Genomic DNA, 15,759 nt, shown 5'->3' on the forward strand with positions numbered 1-15,759 from the left:
TCTCATGCCTATAATCCCAGCACTTTGGGAGGCCAAGGTGGGAAGACTGCTTGAGGCTAAGAGTTCAAGAACAGTCTGGGTAACACAAGGAGATCCTGTCTCTACGGGAAAAAAAAAAAAAAAAAAAAAAAAAAATTAGCCAGGCATGGTGGCAGGTGCCTGTAATCCCAGCTACTCAGGAGGCTGAGGCACTAGAATTGCTTGAACTCAGGAGGTAGAGGTTGTAGTGAGCCGAGATCATGCCACTGCACTCCAGCCTGGGCGACAGAGCGAGACTGTCTCAAAAAAGAAAATATGGTGGGCTTACTTTTTCTTCCACTGTGGTTGAGGAAACTGATTTGAATAAAAGAATTTCAACTCACTTCTACTGAGGTTTTACTTTCAAAAGGATTCAGAGACTAAAATGAGAAAAACAAGGAATATAAGTACCGACCATGCACCCTAGGGAAGAGATCAAGATGCAACAAAGTAAACCAAAGCCTTAGAACTACATATAAGAGAGAACAACAAAGAAAGCAAAATCCGACTTCTGCACTATGTTCTGAAGTTAGCAAAACTAAGCCTAAAGGGGTTAGAAAAATACTTCGCTCTGGATTTAAAACATAACAATGTTTTAAAACTTTGTCTGTATTAAACACCCAAAATGATTTGTATGGAGAGTAACCTGGAGGGTTACATACCAAGCAGTTACCCATGGCCACCTCTGACGCATGTGAATGGGGAAAACAGAGACCTTTTCATTTTGTAAAAATTTAAAAGGAAAAAAACAAGGAAGTATTACTTATACACTAAAACACACACACAGTATTTCTAAGGAACTTTGGTTGGATCCCTAGAGAAATCAAACAATGCCAGCTCATAAATCAGACTGGTAATGCATAGAACAACCACCCACCGTCCTCACCCCTACCCCTACACACACATCTGCTAACATTTAGGACAACTATATTATCAAAACCAGGACATCCTGGAGGGTGGAAACGGGGGCACTAATAATTGCATAGGGAAACACATAAACTGGGAGGGTTCCAGGCAAACCTGGAGGTTTAGCCACCCTATGTGAATTAGATGCAACTATGTGGACCATCTGCTTTAAACTAAGAAAAAGACCTTGAGATTTTCTACCAGGAAAGGATTGATAAGGAAAAATTGCAGCATGCCCATTATTGCTTATTTAGCATGTTATCTTTAATATTTTACTTTAGTGATCAAAGTGGTACTTGAGATTTACATGGGTTTCCTCTCAGCCTTGTTTCCTTTTACTCTTTTTCCTGTAATCTTTTCCCCCTCCTCCCAAAAAGAGATATTATATTTCTCAACCAGGTATTTTCTTTACATAGAGGTTTTCAGGAATATAATATTCATGGTGGGACAAGAATATTACATGGAAGGAGAACATTTGAGTTTACAAATATTTTAACAAATGCTAAGCTATTTAATTTGTTTTATAAACATCCTATGGGTTGGGAAGGCATTATTATCCACATTTTACAAACAAGAAGTGTAAGGCCCAAAGCCAAACAACTATCAACAGCCATTTAGGACTAGAAGCCAGATCTTGAGCTCTATAGTGAAGGCACTCCACAATACCATGAGGTTCATCATCTAAGTCCTTTCTCCTTTAGCCTGCCTTTCTTCAGTGACATACATTCTTGAGATTTTATCTAGGTTGTGGCTCCCATTTCAGTAAAACCTAACATAAAAAACTCTGATGTTCATTACAGAACAGTAGCTAATTATGTACATTAAAAAGAACTTCACATTGAGGAGAAAAAAAAAAATCCCGTAGATTTCAATATTATTTTTCTCTTTCAATAAAAGTATGACAACTCATAAAAATGTGATACATCTACAACTTTCCAGGAATACGTTCATCTTATAAACTTAAATATACAAATAAATAATAACTATTTCCATATTATCTCAATGGATTATTAATATAAAAGCCCTGCAAAAAGGCAACTTTTAAGATAAGAAATCTAAAGTCAGAAGATTCAGTGACTTATACAAAGTCTCACTTATAGTAAATTATTGAGCTACAACTAGGACCTGCTGGAGTTTTCTGGCTAATAAAAGGCCAGAATACAAGCCTGACTCCACTATGAACGTATACTCAATCATTCCTTGAGAAAATGAGATATTACACTTGGCCCCCTATATCTGAATATTCAATATACGTGGAGTCAACCAACTGCAGACTGAAAATATTTTAAAAATCAGCTGGGCATGGTGGTTCACACCTGCAATGCCCACACTTTGGGGGCTGAGGAGGGAGGATCCCTTAAGCCCAGGAGTTTGAGACCAACCTAGGCAACACAAGGAGATCCTGTCTCTACGGGAAAAAAAAAAAAAAAAAAAATTAGCTGGGCGTTGCAGTGGTTGCCTGTATTCCTGGGCAACAGAGTGAGACCCTGTTTCAAAAAAAGAGAGAAAAAAAATAGTAACAACTATTTACACAGTTTTTACACTGTATTAGTTATAAGTAGTCTAGATATGCTTTAAAGTACACAGAAGGATGTGTGTAGGTTATACGTAAATACTGTGCCATTTTATATAAAGCACTTGAGCATGGTAGATTTTGGTATAGGGGATGGGGCATGCCAGACACCAATCTCCTGCAGGTACTAAGGGACAACTGTACTTGTCCCCACCTAACTTTAGAACACAGTGTCTACTATGCCAAGCACTGTTCTAGACAATGGAGATATAGTAATCATTAAGACAAAAATCCTGACCTGGTAGAGTTTATACTTTAGTAGGTGATATGAACAACACACAAACAAACATATACGGTATGTCAGATGGGTATAGTAGAAGGAGAATAAATAACAACAACACAAAAGAATGGTGAATAATAAGAAGGTAAGGGAGGTAGAGCCTACAGGGTGCTATTTTACATATAGGGGCCAGAAAATACCTCAATGAGCTGAAACTGTGAACAGAGACCGAAAAGAAATGTGGGAGTAAGCCATGGGGATTACCTAAAGGGAGAGTGTTCCAGAGAGAAAAAACAGAAGAACAGCAATTATTAAGTTTGAGATGCTTCTGAAACATCCAAGGACACAGTCCAAACATCAAAGACCCAGTCAAAATCATGCATATGGAGAGACAGAGAGGTGTGTAAATATATTTTTTGATTTTTACTTATTTTCAGTTGAAATGAACATTTATTGAGTCCATATTAAATAACACAGAGCTAAGAAATGCCCCTGCCCCATCCATGCACAATTTACATCACCCAACCCAGGATCAATGTCTTGCTGTTTCTCCTCAGCTAGGTACATCCTACATTTCACTAGTTTTCTACCATTATGCAGTCTCCTATAGTGGAGTGACAGGCTTGTCTTAAAGCTCAGAATCTTCTTAGAAAGTAGTGGATAACAGAGTGATAGTCACAGCTAACAAAAAATTTGCTTTATTTAAACATGCGCTGAGATGGACTCATTGTTTCCTGTGAATCTGCTAAGCTTGTCTGTCACTCTAATCATGGGCTCTTGGGAATAAACAGCATTCATAATAATCTTCACTCGTGGCCAGGCGCAGTGGCTCCCGCCTGTAATCCCAGCGCTTTAGGAGGCCGAAGTGGGCAGCTCACTTGAGGTCAGGAGTTCGAGACCAGCCTGGCCAACACGGTGAAACCCCATCTCTACTAAAAATACAAAAATTAGCCAGGTATGGTGGTGCACATCTGTAATTCCAGCTACTCAGGAGACTGAGGCAGGAGAAACACTTGAACCCGGGAGGTGGAGGACGCAGTGAGCGGAGATCATGCCACTGCACTCCAGCCTGGGTGACAGAGTGAGACACTGTCTTGAAAAATAATAATATTAATCTTTACTCATGTCATAATTGTCACTCACAAGCTCTCTGACATGGATTATAATCGGCTATGGCCTCAGCAGCTTCCTCCACAAAGCTAGAGTTTGCTGACTCCACATCAGTAGAGAATTCCAAAGCCTGTGTGTTCTGTGGTTGGCTCCAGGTCCGTGGTCAAGTCTAAGTTAACGGTTAAATCTCGGTCTGCGGTTAACTCTAGATCAGTGGTCAATTCTAGTAGGTCAGTGGTTGATTCTGGGAGTAGTGTGGAGAAAGTCACAGCCAGGGCATGGAACACAAAGAAAATCAGGACCTTCCTGAGCACGGTGCCTCCAGGGAGGGCAGAAGCATCTTGAACTATATATTTAAATACCACCTGGTACTTAAAGCCATGAGACCAAATGAGACCACCCAGGAAGTGAAAAGAGAGAAAAGGAAAGAACTAAGGACTGAGTCCTTGGGTCACATAACATTTAGAGACAAGATGAGAAGGGGCTTAGCAAGAAACTAAGAAGGAACAGCCAATGAGGGGAGAGGAGAAGAGATGTGTCCTAGAGTAGAGTGGGAAAACAAAGTTTCAGGAAAAAAGTGATCAACTATGTCAAATTCCACTGAAGTTCAAGTAAGAGAGCTGCTAGTTGACTCTTGGATTTAGGAATGTGGATGTGGCAGACTATAGAAAAGGAACATGTGCTCGCCTCAGCAGCATATACTAAAATTGGAACAGTACAGAGAGGATGAGCATGGCCCCTACACAAGGATGACATGCGAATTCGGAAGTATTCCATATTTTGAAATAAATACATAAGGAACACAAATTTTTCTTGCAGCAGCTTCCATCAACAGGTGGAGTCTTATTTTCCCACAGCTGAATCCGGCTTGGCCATGTGAGTTGCTTTGGTCAAAAGGACTTTAAGCAAACGTGACACAAGCACAGGCTTTCAAAGTGCTTGTGCACTGGGGCTTCGTTTCTCTTTTGCTACTAGAACTCTTTCACCATCATGTGAATGAGCTTGCTAGAGGTGAAATAAACAGTCGGTGCCCCTGCTGATGTCAAATCAACCACCACACACAAGTGAGGTCACTCTCGCCAGGAAGGCCACCAGGCCAGCCCCAACCAGAATTGATCCACAGAATTATGAGCAAATAAAATGGCTTTTGTTCTAAACCACTAAGTTTTGGGATGGTTTGTTATGAAGCAAAAAGTAATTGATAAAGAGGAAGATACCAGTAACAGACAAGAGCTGTTTCAATGGAATCATGGGCATAGGAATCTGACTGGAGCTGGTTAAGAATGAATGGATGGAAAGAATAGAACACAAGGCCTCCAGCTGACACTAGCTGAGCTTTAGAGGCTTTCCTTTCTAACAGGGCTATTTCCTCAACGAGAAAACTATGTCGTTACACTGTTTTCTACATACTCCCTACCCACTTCCAAAGCACCTGTAAGTAGGCCCAGTGGTACAGTGGCAAAGTCCTACTGCAAGCACTTTCCCGGGTGCATCCAGTTATACCCAACCCAAGCACACCTGCTCATGGAGGCAGACAGGATGGAGGGGTGAAAGAACTACATACTCTGCTGCTTCACCGCCATTAAAGTAAACCAATAAACTTGATATTATATTTATACCACCTGTCACTAGGAGTGTGGGGGTGGGGATGTGTGTATTGCACGGATGTCTCCTTACAGGGTACCTAACCATCTCCTGACAAGCCTTGACATGTTCATTACTTGTCATTTTCCAAGTAAATTCTCTGATCAGAAATTATAATCACATTTAAAAGCATTTACAAAAATTTCAAAAATAGCTTTTCAAAATGTCAAGAATATCTAAATAACTTACTTGGCAATCCGCAGTTTCCCAACTTCACCTCTTCCAGGGGCTTTAGCCCATTGCTGTGACAAATATTTGGGAACCTAAAACAAAGTAAAACACTAATAAGACTATTTTAGATGATAACAGATCTTTTCAAACACGAAACAATATACTGCTTCTATTTTTATTTTCTGCCTCTAATAAGGGATCATTATCAAGTTATCACTGTATGTTTTATACTACATGAAATATGAAGACACGTAAAAAATGATTTTAGCGCCGGGCATGGTGGCTCACGCCTGTAATCCCAGCACTTTGGGAGGCCGAGGCGGGCAGATCACAAGGTCAGGAGATCGAGACCATCCTGGCTAATACGGTGAAACCCCGTCTCTACTAAAAATAAAAAAAACTAGCCGGGCGCAGTGGCAGGCGCCTGTGGTCCCAGCTACTTGGGAGGCTGAGGCAGAAGAATGGCGTAAACCCGGGAGGCGGGGCTTGCAGTGAGCCGAGATCCAGCCACTGCACTCCAGCCTGGGCGACTGAGCAAGACTCCGTCTCAAAGAAAAAAAAATGATTTTAGCTCTCAAAAGAGCTTAATCGAGGTGGCAACACAAAACTAACATAGGTCAAATAATCTAACAATAATAAAGCACTAACTTATCTTCCCAAGTCAGTCCAATTAAAGGTCACAGAACAGAAAGGTTACCAGAAAAGGCTTCTCAGAAGAGAACAGCACTGACTACAGTAATAGCATGATTTAGAAACACCACTGGGCTTAAGATTATTTCAAAAGTCAAGTTTTATTATGTAGAAAATTGTAACTTTGACTACTGTGAAGAAGAAGCTGCTAATATAAAAGGGTCATCAAACAGCATAGCTAACATTTATATAATCCTGCCTTCCTGACACTGTTGTAAGCACTTCATATAGATTGACACATTTAATCCTCACATCTCTATGGAACAGGTCTATTACCCCCATTTTACAGATGATGAATCTGAGGCACTGAGGGACTATACAATTTACTCAAGGTTATATAATTAGTAAAGATGGAGCCAGGATTCTAACCCAGGCAGTCTGCCTCCAGGGACTGTGTTTTTAACCAATACACCATATTGTGTCTGTAACTGGATACATGCAATCAAAAGGACTATAATTCTCAAAAAGGAGAAGTAGACGATATATGCCGAATCCCTATTATATAACTTATCTATCTCATTTCTTCTAAAAAGTAATTTGGACTCGAATCAGTGCATACTTCGAAAGCTATCCTATTATTAGGAGTAAATGAGATACACCAAGTATGAAGCATAATGCCTTACACAAAGCAAGTACTCAGTGTCAGGTGTCATTATTTTTTCATGATAAATTTGGAATGATAGTCCAGCTGCCAAAGCTGAGAAGGAAAGAAATTCTACCTAGCAAGACAAAAAAACACCACTTGACCACTAGTCAAATAAATTGCAGTACCTTGGAACAGCAAAAATTCAGGAATTGAAGGGTGAAAAGAAGCCCCTGATGGTATTTGTTCACTTACATACGCACTCCTCACACTAAAAGTTACTGAACAGGGCTGGGCGTGGTGGCTCACGCCTGTAATCCCAGCACTTTGGGAGGCCGAGGAGGGCAGATCACGAGGTCAAGAGTTTGAGGCCAGCCTGGCCAACATGGTGAAACCTCACCTCTACTAAGAATACAAAAATTAGATCGTGCCAGAGCAAGACTCCATCTAGACAAAACAAATAAATAAACAAAGTTACTGAACAACTATTAAACATTACGGGTGCACCGGGCGTGGTGGCTCACTCCTGTAATCCCAGCACTTTGGGAGACCGAGGAGGGCAGATCACTTGAGGTCAGGTGTTCGAGACCAGCCTGGCCATCGTGGCGAAACCCTGTCTCTACTAAAAACACAAAAACTAGCAAGACACAGTGGCACATGCCTGTGGTCCCAGCTACGTGGAAGACTGAGGCACAAGAATCGCTTGAACCCAGGAGGTGGTGGTTGCAATGAGCTGAGATTACTCCACTGCACTCAAGCCTGGGTGACAGAGAGAGACTCTGTCTCAAAAAAAAGAAAAAAAAAAAAAAGAGTTAGACAATATACTTGAGTCAGTCAGGTACCATGCTAAACATCCATTATCCCGTTTCATCCTTCCAATCACCCTGCAAAATCACATTCTCCTCACCCTACAGATGAGAAAACTGAGGTTCAGAGGGTTGAAATAACTCAGGTAGCTAGGATCAGATTCAAGACTCAACTCCGGACAGGTCTTTTGCTTTCTTCACTAGACCATACTACCTCTCAGGAGGGTATATGTGCTAAAGAAGAGTACGTAAAAGATCTAAGGGAAAGAGGATTTCGAAGATTCCATATCTCAACAGAACTTCCACTACACTGTACTCCATTCATCCAAACAAGCTAAGAGGATTTGGCAAACTCCTTATGATAACTGTATCTACCCACTCGGTCTCCTTTGATTGCAGGTGACAGAAAACCCACTTAAAAGAAGATTTAATGTGACAAATAACAAAAAATTCCAGAGGTAGCTTTAAGGTGGCCTCATTAAGGGCTCAAACAATGTCCCCAGGACTCTTTCACTATTTCTTACCTATCACCTCAGGTAGCAAGATGGCAGAGGCAGCTCCTGAAGAGCACAAGTCTCCTTCCCAGAAGTCCCCAGCAAAAATTTGTCTTTCATGAAGCTGACAAGGGTGTGTGCCCTTCCTTAGACCTATCACTGTTCCCAGAGATTAGATACTTCACTGGCCAGGCTGAGTCAATGACATCTTTGGGGAAGGGTAGTCAACATCACTAAAATCACACAGATTGAAAAGGGGAAGCACTGGTTTCCACAAGCACAGTCAAGATTCTGCAACAGTGTCAAAGTAAATGGATACTGGTTAAAGAAGCAAATGTCCACAACATTATCTGTTGGACAGCCTACGAATTTCTCATTATCAACAGCAGTATCCCTTTCACAACCTGTATTTCAAGCAATTATTCTGAGCACCATCTCCTAAATTCCTAGCTCTCTCCTTAGTACTTCTGTTGTGGAATCAGGAGAACCAGGGAGAGACCTTGGGGTGAATACAGGAGGATATCTTTACTGAGTGCACTCAGACCCAACGGACTTAACATTCAAAGACCGGGCCCAGAACAAAGACAGCACTTGACTTTTATACACACCTTAAAAAGGGGTGGGCTAGCTTGAAGCAGGCTTACAGCGGCACGAATGCAGGGATACAGAGGCAGGACAAAGACGGTTAATCAAATTGTAACAGGTTCACAACTCAGGATTACACATGACTGCTGCTATGCAGCCCAGATGTCCACTATCTAGGTTTGCCTAGTGCCTAGCACAGCTTATTCCATGGCTTTCACTATGGCGCCCAGGTGGCCTGCTCAGATGGTTTATGAACTTCACCCCACTGATTAGATAAAACAGAAGACTAGAAGTCACCAGTTACAGAGAACAGGAATTTACAAACTGATGCCATAAAACAAAGGAAAATTTGTTTTTCTTCTCCCTATGTTGAAGGAGTGCTGGGAGAGTCTCCAGAGCACATTCTTTTGTGTCCTGGCTTCTTAGATAGTATTATCAAGACTTTTCCTGGGTCTGGGCTGTGCCCATTGCTCCCTCTGGGACAAGTCAGCCTAATACAGGAAAGCTTATTTCTCTCTTTATTTTTCTTTCTTTAATTTCCCGCCTCACTTTGACTCCCAACAATTCTTCTAGCCCTTCAATTCGCTGACTCTAATTAACATCTTCTCACTGTCCCCCATCTGCTATGTCCTCATTTCTCTCTTTAAGGAAACTAGATTCCATGGTCCATCACTATAATCATTCCCTTGCCTTTATCTTCCTCCGTCATACTGGCCTGGCAGAACCTTAATCCTGATTAAAGCCAATCTCTACTTTTCTTCATTAATTTATAATTTATCCATGGTTTTATTTTATTGTGTTATTCCACCTCTCTGCCACACTTGCACCTGAGCAGCTGAAGGAAAGCTCACGATCATGCTAGCTGGTCTCACATTAAATACATGGCTACAAACGTCAAGTAAGCCCTTAGTGACATCTGGCAAGTTAACTACATCTCCCTAGTCAATTCAGTTCCTCACTCCTGATTATTCAAATGTTCTCTTTTCACTTCTCGAACCTACACCTCTTCCTTCCTCCTCCCTCTGTGCTGACCTGACTTCCTCTTCCACTGAGAAAAAGCAAACCATCAAATCTAAACTTCTACATCTACCACCTAGCCACAGTTGGATCCTTTTACTCGCTTTACCCTCTTTAAACAATGGATAAACTATGGCCAATCTCTCCACTTGTGCACTGAATTTCTTTCCCTGTTATGTAACTAACCGAGGACATCTTTCCTTCAAGTATACCCTTTCTCTCCTCTATTGCCTTCTCTGCTTAATCATTCCCATTAGCACAATAATGATAATAATAGCAGCTAACACAAAGTGCTTACTAAATGTAGCAGGGAGATTTCTAAGACGGTTCCCAAGGATCCCACCTGCTATCAACCCCGTCCACTTACTGGTGTAATCTCCTCTCCTTCAGTGTGAGCAGTATCTGTGACTCAGGGCAAAAGTGACAGGACTTCACTTCTGTTACTGGGTTACATAAGATTATGACTTCTGTTTTCTCTCATTGCTTTCTCAGTCTGCACACTCTGATTTAGAAATCTACCATATTGAAGAGGCCCACGTGGCAAAACAAAAAACAAACAAACAAAAAAAACACTAATGACCGGCTTTAGCCAAGAGTCAGCTAGGAACTTGGACTCTTAAGTCCAACAACCCTGGAGGAACCGAATTCTACCAACCACATGAGCTTGGAAACAATATTTCCCCAGTCAAGGCTTCAGATGAGAATCCAACCCTGGCTGATACCTTGACTATCGCCAGTGAGAGACTCTGAGGCAAAGGAGCCAACTAAGCCATGCCAGAGTCTAGCCCATAGAAACTGTGAAATAATAAATGCGTGTTGTTTTAAACTACTAAGTCCGTAGGAATAGGTTATATACCAATAGATAATTAATACATTAAGCAACAAGCACTCTTCTAAATGCTGTAAATATATCAACCATCTACTTCTCACACGGTCTTCATTTTACAGATGAGGAAACTAAGGCACAGGGAGGCTTATAAATTTGTTCAAGATCATGCACCTTGGTAAGGGCAAACTTAATAATCCTTTCCACCCAGTGTTTGATTTCTCTGCCTTTTCTTCTTTTTTTTTTTTTTTTTTTTGAGACAGGGTCTCATTCTGTCACCCAGGCTGGATTCACAATTTTGGATCACTGCAGCCTCCACTTCCTGGGCTCCAACGATCCTCCCACCTCAGCCTCCCAAGTAGCTGAACTACAGGTTTGCACCACAATGCCCAGCTAAGTTTTGTATTTTTGGTGGAGACGAGGTCTCACCACATTGCCCAGGCTGGTCTCGAACTTCTGGGCTCAAGGGATCATCTCACCTCAGCCTTCCAAGGTGCTGGGATTACAGGCATGAGCCATCGTGCCTGGTCCTCTGCCTCTCTTTATGGTAGAACTCCTTGAGAGAGTTCTCTATGTCAGCTGTCTACACTTACTCTTCTGCCACTTTGTTTTGAACTTACTCTAGATAGGCTTTCCTCCCTACCACTCCACTGAAACTGATCACAGGGTTATTAAGATCTCCAAATTGCCAAGTCAAAGTTTAGTCCTCATCTCTCATACTTATCAACAATATTTGAGAACTAATCATTTCCTATTCCTTCAAACATTTTATTCACTTGGCATCTCAGTAATCACATTCTCTCGATTTCTCCCTCTACTTCTCTGGACTCTTCCTTTTTGGTCTCCACATCTAGATGCTCATCTTTCTGGCCTCTTAACTTCAATGGCCATTGGATTCAGTCCTTGGATCCCCGCTCTTCTCTGTATACTCGCTCTCTCTTTTTTTTTTTTTTTTTTTTGAGACAGAGTTTCGCTCTTGTTGCCCAGGCTGGAGTGCAATGGTGCGATCTTGGCTCACCGCAACTTCCACCTCCTGGGTTCAAACAACTCTCCTGCCACAGCTAATTTTGTATTTTTAGGAGAGATGGGGTTTCTCCATGTTGGTCAGGCTGGTCTTGAACTCCTGACCTCAGGCGATCCACCTGCCTTGGCCTCCTGAAGTGCTGAGATTACAGGCGTGAGCCACCATGCCCGGCCCTGTATACTCTCAATCTTATGTAACTTCATCCAGTCTCATGGCTTTAAATACCATCTGTATAATGACAACTCTCAAACTTACAACAAGCTCAGGTTCTCCCCCAAAGTCTCAATTTATATATCCAACTGCCTATTCAAACTCTCCATCTTAATATTCAGTAAGCATTTCAAAGTTAAAATCTCCATACCAGAACTCATTTCTCCCTCATAAACCTTGCTCCTGCTGCAATTTTCCATATCTTAGTAAAAGGGAACTCCATTCTTCCAAGCACTCAGGCTGAAACCCTGGAGTCATCCTGAATATCCTTTTTCTTATACCCCAAAACCAATCAACTGATACATTCTGTCAACATCTTCAGATTATATCCAGACTCCAGCCTTTCCTCACCAACTCAAGTTACTACCCTAGCCCAAGCCACCATCATCTCTTGAATAATGATTGTTAACAGCCTCCTGAACTCCTTGCTTCCACTTTTGCCCATGTAGTTTATTCTCAATAAAGCAGCCAGAATTGTCATCTTAAAACCCAAGTCAGATGATACTGTTCTGCTCAAAACCTTTCCATGTATTTAACAGACATCTACATAGTGCTTACTATGTTTACCAGATACTTTTCTAAACAGTTTACAAATATTATTTCATTTAATCCTTATAACAGTCCCATCATCATTCTATTTTGCAACTGCAGAAATTGAAGCACCAAAAAGCTATTTTTTGCTCAAAGTCTCACAATTACTAGTGATGAAGCTAGGATTCTAACCTAAGCGTGTCGACTCCATAGTCCACAATTTTAGTCACCATACCATGCTGCCTCTCCATGGCTGCTGGCTTTCCATCTCACTCAGAAGAAAAATCCTATAATGTCTTAGGTGACCCAGTCTCCTGGATGATCCTATCCCATATCTTCATCTCCTATTCTCCCTCTCATCTTACTCAAACCACACAGACCTGGCAACATCTGCAGTGACGTCCCATCTAAAGACCCATTTGCTGTTATTTCTGTCTGGAACACTCTTCCCATGGGTATCTGCAAGGGCAAGCCCATAAATTCCTTTACATCTCTGCTCAAAGACCATCTTATCAGTGAGGTCCTTTCCCGCCCTAGTTAAAATAGCATCACATTGCATCACATTATGTTCTAGATCCTAGATCTTGTTTTATTTTGTAACTTTTGTTTACTGTCATATATCTAGCACCTAGAATAATAGAAGAATAGTTTTTTTAATGATTGGATATTGTTGAAGAAACACTGGATACTGTTGAAGAAACTGGTTAATACTGTAATATACCTAGGATATATAATTTACTACACTTCATTTCATTCTCAGAGGGAAGTCTCAGTTCAGAGATCCACCTTAAAATAAGGGGAAGGGCTGGGCATAGTGGCTCATGCCTGTAATCCCAGCACTTTGGGAGGCTGAGGTGGGTGGATCATTTGAGCACAGGAGTTCAAGACCAGCCTGGGCAACATTGCAAAACCCCATCTCTACAAAAAATACAAAAATTAGCCAGGCGTGGTGGTGTGTGCCTGTAGTCCCAGCTCAGGAGGCTGAGATGGGAGGATCACCTAAGTCCGGAGAGGTTGAGGTTGCAGTGAACCACGATTGTGCCACTGCACTCCAGCCTGGGTGACAGTGTAAGACTCCATCTCAAATAAATAAATAACTAGGAAGAGGACAAAATGCAAATAGTGGAGTAGGGCATTTTCTAACCTACTACTTTGCCCTCACTGCTATACCCTGAAATGCTCTCAAAGAGAACACAAGAATGTTTGGGAGCTCTGGAACTCTTAAATGAGATCATACTTCTTCAACATATTAACCAGATCAGGATTTTCTGTGATCAAATTACCGGAGACTATAATTCAGGCCTTCAAACAAGAAAACAGTTCAAGGGAAAGTAACTATATATCATACATTAAAGCAAATTTAAGAATCAAATTCAGTACAACAAACTGTACCTAATACAAGCAATTACCAACTTAAAAACAGTGTGTCAGGCATGGTGGCTCATACCTATAAAGCCAGCACTTTGGGAGGCTGAAGTGGGAGGATCACTTGAGCCCAGGAGTTCCAGACCACCGTGGGCAACATACAGAGACCCCATCTCTACAAAAAAATCTAAAAATTAGCTAGGCATGGTAGTGCACACTTGTGATTCAAGGTACTCAGGAGGTTGAGGCAGAAGGATCTTAGCCCAGGAGTTTGAGGCTACAGTGAGCCATGATCACATGCCACTGCACTCCAGCCTGGGCGACAGAGTGAGGCTCTTTCTCAAAAAATAAAATAAATTTTCTTTTTTCTTTTGAGACGGAGTCTCACTCTGTCACCCAGGCTGGAGTGCACTGGCGCAATATCAGCTCACTGCAACCTCGGCCCCTCGTGCAAGCGATTCTCCTGCCTCAGCCTCCCAAGTAGCTAGGATTACAGGCACCCACCACTACGCCTGGCTAATTTTTATATTTTCAGTAGAGATGGGGTTTCACCATGTTGGTCAGGCTGGTCTCGAACTCCTGACCTCAGGTAATCCACCCGCCTCAGCCTCCCAAAGTGCTGCAATTACCACAATGCCCAGCCACAAAAATAATTTTTTAAAAAGGCCAGGGATGCCAGGCGCGGTGGCTCACACCTGTAATCCCAGCACTTTGGGAGGCTGAGGCGGGTGGATCACAAGGTCAGGAGTTCGAGTCTAGCCTGGCCAACATGGCAAAACCCCGTCTCTACCAAAAACACAAAAATTAGCTGGGCGTGGTGGTGGGCGCCTGTAATCCCAGCTACTCAGTAGACTGAGAAAAGAGAATCACTTGAACCCGGGAGGCGGAGGTTGTAGTGAGCCGAGATCGTGGCATTGCACTCCAGCCTGGGCGACAAGAGCAAGACTCCGCCCCCACCCCAAAAAAGGCCAGGGGTGGTGGCTCACGCCATAATCCCAACACTCTAGCACTTTGGAAGGCCAAGGCAGGTGGACTGCTTGTGTCCAGGAATTTGAGATCAGCCTGGGCAACATGGTGAAACCCTGTCTCTACAAAAAAAATTAGCTAGGCATAGTGACACATGCCTATAGTCCCAGCTACTCAGAAGGCTGATGCAGGAGGATCACTGCAGCCCAGGAGGCAGAGGTTGCAGTGAGCCGTTCACAGTACTTCACTCCAGCCTGGGAGACAGAGTGAGACCCTGTCTCAAAAAGAAAGAAAGAAAAAAAAGCAGATGGTGTTCCAGAAGTTAAAGGACAAAAACAAGTTTGCAGCTCATATTGCACTGTCTTCATTATTATAATAAAACTGTAGGTTCCCAGGTAAGCTCACCAGCTTATTTAATTCAACGGTTCCTAAAATACTATACTCTTGCAGTAAAAATAATAATAATAAGAGCACATTAATTATATATAGCTCTCTACACCAAGAACTTACAGAAATTGGCTTCCCAGAAGTCCCAGCCTATTAAGTTGGTCCCAGTGAGCCAAAATTGCACCACTGCACTCCAGCCTGGCAATAGAGCGAGACTCAACTCCGTCTCAAAAAAAAAAAGGGAGAGACAAAAAGGAAAAAAAAAACATTTTTCTATTGCAAAGCTTTTAGCCTAACAAATCTGAATCACTATTTCCATACTTAGGCAAGATAATTAACCTCCCTAACCTTAAATTTTATCATCTGAAATATACAATTAGTACCTGCTTCATAGGTTTGCTTTGCAAAATACTCGATACACAAGAAATGTGAAGTTCCTTTTTCTCCTACTAGCTGCAAGGCTTTAGGGTATCACCCACTCCAGTTTCATCTCTCCCTCGTATATAACTCTCTTTGGCCAACAATGTCCAAGTGCTTGCCTGTCTGAAAAAATATAAGCTAGCCAGGAACGGTGGCTCACGCCCGTAATTCCAGCACTTTGGGAAGCTGAGGTAGGTGGATCACAAGGTCAGG

The 15,759-nt window shown here is 42.1% G+C and overlaps 1 protein-coding gene across 2 annotated transcripts in view; it reads right to left on the reverse strand.

Moving 5' to 3' along the window:
* Window positions 1–15,759, reverse strand: part of GTF2F2 (general transcription factor IIF, polypeptide 2, 30kDa) — a 214,839-nt gene that overhangs the window by 192,672 nt on the left and 6,408 nt on the right. For both annotated transcript variants that reach the window (XM_011974608.1, XM_011974607.1), the window contains exon 2: window positions 5,661–5,734. In XM_011974608.1, the coding sequence (XP_011829998.1) occupies window positions 5,661–5,734 (74 nt within the window). The remainder of the gene's footprint in view (window positions 1–5,660; window positions 5,735–15,759) is intronic.

Source organism: Mandrillus leucophaeus, unplaced genomic scaffold (assembly GCF_000951045.1).
Source record: "Mandrillus leucophaeus isolate KB7577 unplaced genomic scaffold, Mleu.le_1.0 Scaffold147, whole genome shotgun sequence".
NCBI lineage: Eukaryota > Metazoa > Chordata > Mammalia > Primates > Cercopithecidae > Mandrillus > Mandrillus leucophaeus.